This window comes from Nannospalax galili, unplaced genomic scaffold (assembly GCF_000622305.1).
Source record: "Nannospalax galili isolate Female #2095 unplaced genomic scaffold, S.galili_v1.0 scaffold263, whole genome shotgun sequence".
In the NCBI taxonomy this organism is placed as follows: domain Eukaryota; kingdom Metazoa; phylum Chordata; class Mammalia; order Rodentia; family Spalacidae; genus Nannospalax; species Nannospalax galili.
The window spans coordinates 358,896-364,895 of record NW_008350402.1 but is presented as its reverse complement, the minus strand read 5'-3'; the positions used below and the strand labels follow the sequence as shown (position 1 = coordinate 364,895).

At 44.0% G+C, this 6,000-nt stretch overlaps 1 protein-coding gene across 2 annotated transcripts in view; it reads left to right on the top strand.

Moving 5' to 3' along the window:
- The window catches only part of LOC103745739 (stimulated by retinoic acid gene 6 protein-like), a 58,030-nt gene that overhangs the window by 30,235 nt on the left and 21,795 nt on the right, over positions 1 to 6,000 (top strand). For both annotated transcript variants that reach the window (XM_017801810.2, XM_029570736.1), the window contains one exon: positions 5,457 to 5,577. In XM_017801810.2, coding sequence (XP_017657299.1) covers positions 5,457 to 5,577 — 121 coding nt within the window. The remainder of the gene's footprint in view (positions 1 to 5,456; positions 5,578 to 6,000) is intronic.

The following is a 6,000-nucleotide window of genomic DNA, read 5'->3' as shown; positions in this document are numbered from 1 at the left end:
TCTGATTTTGTTGATTTGGATTTGCTCTTTCTTTTGGTTAACTGGGCTGAGGGTCTCTCTATCTTGTTTAGCTTTTCAAAGAGCTTTTCAGCTCTTAGATTCATTGATTCTTTGTATTGTTTCCTTTGTTTCTATTTCATTAATTTCTACTCTGAGTTTTGTTATGTCTTCTCTTCTTCTGGGTTTGGGTTTCATTTGTTCTTGCTTTTCCAGGGTCTTGAGTTGCAGTGTTAGGTCATTTATTTGGGCTCTTTCTAATTTTTTAATGTAGGTACTTAGAGCTATAAACTTCCCTCTTAGGACTGCTTTTAAAGTGTCCCAGAGGTTGTGTTGTATTGTATTGTCCTTTTTGTTGAATTCCAGGAATTCTTTTATTTCTTTCTTAATATCTCCTTTGACCCACTCATTGTTTAGCAGTGTGTAGTTCAATTGCCACGAGTTTGTGTAATGACTAGGGCTTTTTCCAGTGTTGATTTTGAGCTTTATTGCATTGTGGCCTAATAGAATGCATGGGATTATTTCAGTTTTTTTGTATTTGTTGAGGTTTGTTTTGTGGCCCACTATGTGATCAATTTTTGAAAAAGTTTCATGGGGTGCTGAGTAGAAAGTGTATTCTTTGGTGCTTGGGTGGAATATTCAAAAGATGTCTGTTAGGTCCATTTGATATATGGTATCATTTAATTCAGATGTCTCTCTGTTTATTCGTTGTCTAGCTCACCTGTCTAATGGAGACAGTGGGGTTTTGAAGTCTCCTACCATTAATGAGTTGGGAATAATCTGGGTCTTAAAGTCAGTAGTACTGCTTTTATGAAGTTGGCTGCCTCAGAGTTTGGTGAATATATGTTCATGATTGTAATATCTTCTTGGTTTATTGTTCCTTTGATCAGAATGAAGGGTCCTCTTTATGTCTTCTGATTAGTTTTGGTTTAGAGTCTATTTTTTCTTAGTACGAATTGCAACCCTTGCTTGTTTCTTGGTGCCATTTGCTTGGAATATTCTTTTCCATCCTTTTACCTTAAGGCAGTGCCTGTCCTTGAAGGTGAGATGGGTTTCTTGAAGACAGCAAAGTGATGGATTTTGCTTCTTAATCCATTCACTTAGCTGTGTCTTTTGACTGGAGAGTTCAGTCCATTGATATTTAAAGTTATTATTGAAAGATGTGCATTGGTTGCCGTCATTTTGATTGCTGTTCAAGTTCTCTAATTTTATGTTAATTATACCTGATTCCTTCTATTTTGCTTCTCCTGGGTACTTGCTCAAGTATTCATTGAAGGGCAGGTTTTCTGAACATGCATCCATTCAGGCTATTCATGTCATGGAAGATTTTTTTTACCCTCAAATATAGTAGACATTTTTGTTGGGTAAAGTATTCTGGGCTGACATCTATTGTCATGTACAACTGGAAATACTTGGTCCAGGCTCTTCTGGCTCTCATAGTTTGCATTAATAAGTCAGCTATAATTCTGATGGCTTTCCTTTGTATGCAACTTGCTGTTTTTCTTTTGCTGCTTTCAGTATTCTCTCTTTGTTCTGTACATTTAGTGTTTTTACTATGATATGTCATGGGGAGTTTCTTTTCTGACCCTGTCTATTTGGTGTTCTATGTGCTTCCTGTATTTTTATGGGGATGTCTTTCCTTAATTTTGGGAAATTCTCTTCTATGATCCTGTTTAAGATCTGGTCAACACCATTAACCTGAAATGCTTCTCCTTCCTCGATTCTTATGATCTGTAGATTTGGTCTTTTTATGGTCTTTTCATCTCTTGCAAGTTCCATTCCTGTGTTTTTTAAATTTTCCATAATCTTTGCTTGAGTGGTCCAATTCTTCAACTTTATCCTCTAGTGTTGATATTGTTTTCCATTTCATTCATTCTAGCAGTGAGGCTTTCCCCTGTTGCTTCAGTTTGGCTTACTGAGTTTTTCACTTCCTTCTTCATTTCTGCCTGAGTTTTCTTCAATGTTTCTGTCTCTTTTGTGAATTCATTCAGAAGTTTATCCCTATCTTCTTTCAGCTCTTTGATTTGTTTGTTCGTGTGTTCTTTAAATTTGTTGAATTCCTTGATCATGTTTATGATTGTTCTTTTAAATTCAGTGTCCCGGGTCTCTAGGGGATTCTCCTTGTAGAATTCTTATACAGGATTGGTGGAGTTTGGTGGGGAGATAGTGTTTTGGCTTTCCATTTTATTATTCTTTCGTTGTGATTTTGGCATATGAATTTCTTTTGTTGTTTATGATTCTGATATGAGAATTAAGTTGAAGTACGCTTCTGTTTGTATTATCTGGTTGCCTAGATCCTTTCTTTATTGGTTATGTAAAGCTAGTTGGTGCAGGGTTCAGGTTCTCTCAGGTTTATTTTGGAGGGAATTGATGGCTTCAGATCAGCTGTCCAGGAGTACCCACAGAATTGGAATGCCCAATTCAGGTTTCAGTCAGGTACACTCAGGCTTCCTTCACCACGTGGAGGCAGGATCTGGGCATTCTCAGGCAGTCCACCCTCTCAGGTTGTCTGTAGGGGAAGCTGACCACCACATGGAGGCAGGATCGGGGGCTCTCAGGCATTTCCTTGCATTCTCAGCCCCTCTGTCAGGGAGAGGCCAGAGGGAGGCCAGAATTCAGCACTCTCTGGGGTCTTCTGAGATCAGAGCTGCTACAGGATGGAGATCAGAACCCACCCTCTCAGGCTGTCTGCTAGGATCTCAGCCTTAGCCTACAAAAGCCAGATCTCTGCTTATTATTTTCATGTGTATGAATGTATCACCTGCATGTATGTAAGTGTACCTGTGTCATGCAATGCCCACAGAGGATAGAAGAGGCCATCAGATCCCCTGGAACTGGAGTTACGGACAGTTGTTAGCTGCTATGTGGGTGCTGGGATTCAAACCCAAGTCTTCTGCAGAACAGCCAGTGTTCTTACCTGCTGAGCTATCTCTCTAGTCCCTATGACAATGTTCTTTAACACATAAAGATTTTAAATTTTGATGGGATCCTCATTTTGCTCATGGTTTGAACTCCTGAGGTTTCCCCCATGTGGCAGGTGAGGAGTCAGTGCTCCTGGCCCCTGTCAGCTGTGAGGGATTGCTGCTCTAACCTTGCAGGTGGCCCTTCCCTAACCACAGATGGCTTCCTTACCCGCTGAGAGCGAAGGCTGAGCTGAACTCAGGAGCACCCTCTCTGGATCCCTGTCTTCCAGCACTCTCTCCCAGGACATCCCCTACACCCCCAGACTCTGCTATGGCCCTATCTCTGTCTTCCCTTCCCACATGCTCTGTTCTGTTCCCTCAACTCCATTAGCCCACAGGGCTCTGCCTGGCTTTCCCTTCTTCCACTGCAGTCTGCGAAGGTGAGGCATGTAGGGTCCACCTTTCTGCTTGCCCTCCAGTGATACTTCTTCTCTTCTGACTGAGTCTTAAAGACAGACCATTCCTTTATACATCGTTGGGTTTTCATTGTTTTAGATAGAGGCATGAGTCCAGTGTCCTTTTCTTCTCTGTCCCCAGCACCTCTGTAAGAATCGATCCACTTTTTGTTTTACTTTTTATATTTCTATTTTTTTCTGAGTTTTCTGGACTGTCTTCTCAAATCTTTCTTTTCTTCATTCATCTTCATTTTTGTTTTTTTTTCAAATTCTGATTTATAGACTCCTCATCTCTAAATTCCATCATTTCTAAATTTTCTTTTTGCTTCTCTGGCAACACCAGGCACTTCCCATCTGTCTGGAGGGTTCTGTTATCTGTAGCGACAGTTTCTGTTCTTTTCTCATGATCACTCTGGGTTGGACTCTCATCATTTTCTGTGACTTGTCTTTAAGTGAACTGAGTTTTCTTATGAATTTAAGAGGCACTGCTGGGCCAGGACATTGTTTCTTTTTTCACGGCCCCAGAGTTTCCTCTTCTCCTTTCACAAGGGATTACTTCCATGTCTCTAGGTTTATCTGCAGCCTCTGTCTACCATCACTACCATCAGTCATTGTCTGGCATCTGTTATCTATCACATCATGTGTCACCACAACCACCACCACTATCTCTATATCATATCTATTTAATTTTTTGAGGAACTGGAGATTGAACCTAGCGCTTTGTACATGCTAAGCAGTTATTTTGACAGTAATCTACACCCTAGCCCTATTTTATGCTTTATTTTGCCACAAGGTCTCCCTATGCAACCCAGGCTGACTTTGAACTTACTCTATAGCCCAGCTAAGCTTTGAACTTGTGAACTTCCTACCTCAGCCTTCTGAATAGCTGGGACTATAGGCCTATGCCACTAGGCCTGGCTGTGTCTGTCTATCATCTGTGTATCGTCTTCTCAGACTTTCTGAGATTTCCTCTTTCCCCACCCTTGTCTGGACCCACTGTCTCTGAGCTCCTTCTCATCTGAGGCCTACTCTACATGTCGACGTTCGGTGGGAGGCTCTGTCCTCCACGGGTCTCTGTGGTTAGTGCAGTGAGTTCTTGGGATGACTGCGGCTTCTTTAGACCTGTCCAAGATTTGCTTCCACTCACCTAGTTCAGATTCAGTTTCCAGTTAGTACCTGCCGGAAATGTTGAGTTCTTTGGTTCTTAGCCTCCCACTCCTCTGGCTTCTCCCAGCTTCTACTTACTGTGCGTATCAAATGTTTCACCAGTAGGCTCGTGGCAGATGTGTCTGTGGGTCTTGGTTTTGCATCCTAGTGGCTCTGGGGTACTTGGGGGATGAGGCCACCTGCTGCTGTAGCTGCTATCCTCCTGCAAGGCCTCCTTTTGGGATGATTCTTCCCTCCAGCCCCCTAGCCCTCCCCCTCCCCCAAATACTGACCAGCCATATCCAGTCACCTCCTATCCTTTGAGTAAGCAATGACCTTCCTCTCTCCTCCCTATTCTACAGACTCCTAATAGTGCAAAGTCAGGGAAGCCTTCCCGCCCTCCTCCCTGGGGAGGGGTGTCACTGGCCTCCTCTAGAGCATCCCTGTGGCAGGATAAATGTGCCTCTCTCTGTTGTGGGATGTTTCATACCACTGACTTTCTCAACTGCCTTCCCCATGGGTCAGCATCTCATGGCAAGAACCCTGTCCGTTCCTCTGCTTAGTGTCTGGCCCAGGAGTAGCTCAAGGCAGATGCCTAGTAAAGGTCATCTGATATGACTATGACTTTCCTAGGTCCTGTAGAACATCTCAGAGTAGGTCAGTAGCGGTAGAACCAGTGTGACCATCACCTTCCACAGAACGGTCTGTCTTACCGGCTGTTCATTCAGTCTTCAACTCCATAGTCGGCTGTCACCTACTGTGGAAAGAGAACAAGGAGGGTCTGTGGCTGAACTAAGGGCCTTGATGCACTCCTCTGACATAACCCAGAGCTCTTCTACCCATCTCTTTGGGTCTTGAGGTCCCTGGCTCTAGTTCAGGATAAATCACCATGGCACCTCTGGGTCTCTGAGTAGCGAGCGGAAGAACCCACAGCATCTCACCTTGTCTCTTCTAGCCTTTATACTTCTGGTTGGAGGCATGGAAATTGGCCTGTCCCACTTCCCCTTCTTTGCCTGCCTCTCCTCGGAGTTCCAGCTGGTCAGCTCCGTCCTGGGCTTTGGCTACACGCTGACTTGGTAAGATGACGGCCTGCTCTCCTCATCCAGCCTCTTTGGCCATGGCTGAGCCCTGGTGAGAGACAAATGCTCTGAGGCTCCTTGTGGAGGACACCAAGGTTCATAGTGGACAGACATGACTTGTCCAATGTCCCACTGTGGCCCCTTCATGGAGTGACTCTAAGGTTTCCAAAGGTCAGGCCAGGACCCTGTCTACCTCACAAGGATGCTTATGATTAGACTCCTACAAATCAGGGATTCAGAAAATTCACTTCTGTAAACTTCAGTGCGTCGCAGTGGGGGAAGCAGGAGTCCTATTCCCTGTCCAAGCCCATGGCTTCTCTCGGAGAAAGTGTATGTGTTTCTGCTTGGTATCAGGGGCCATCCTGGCCTGGTCTCTTCCTCCTTCTCCAGTCCCTAACAATATCTGTTGTCTGACTGACC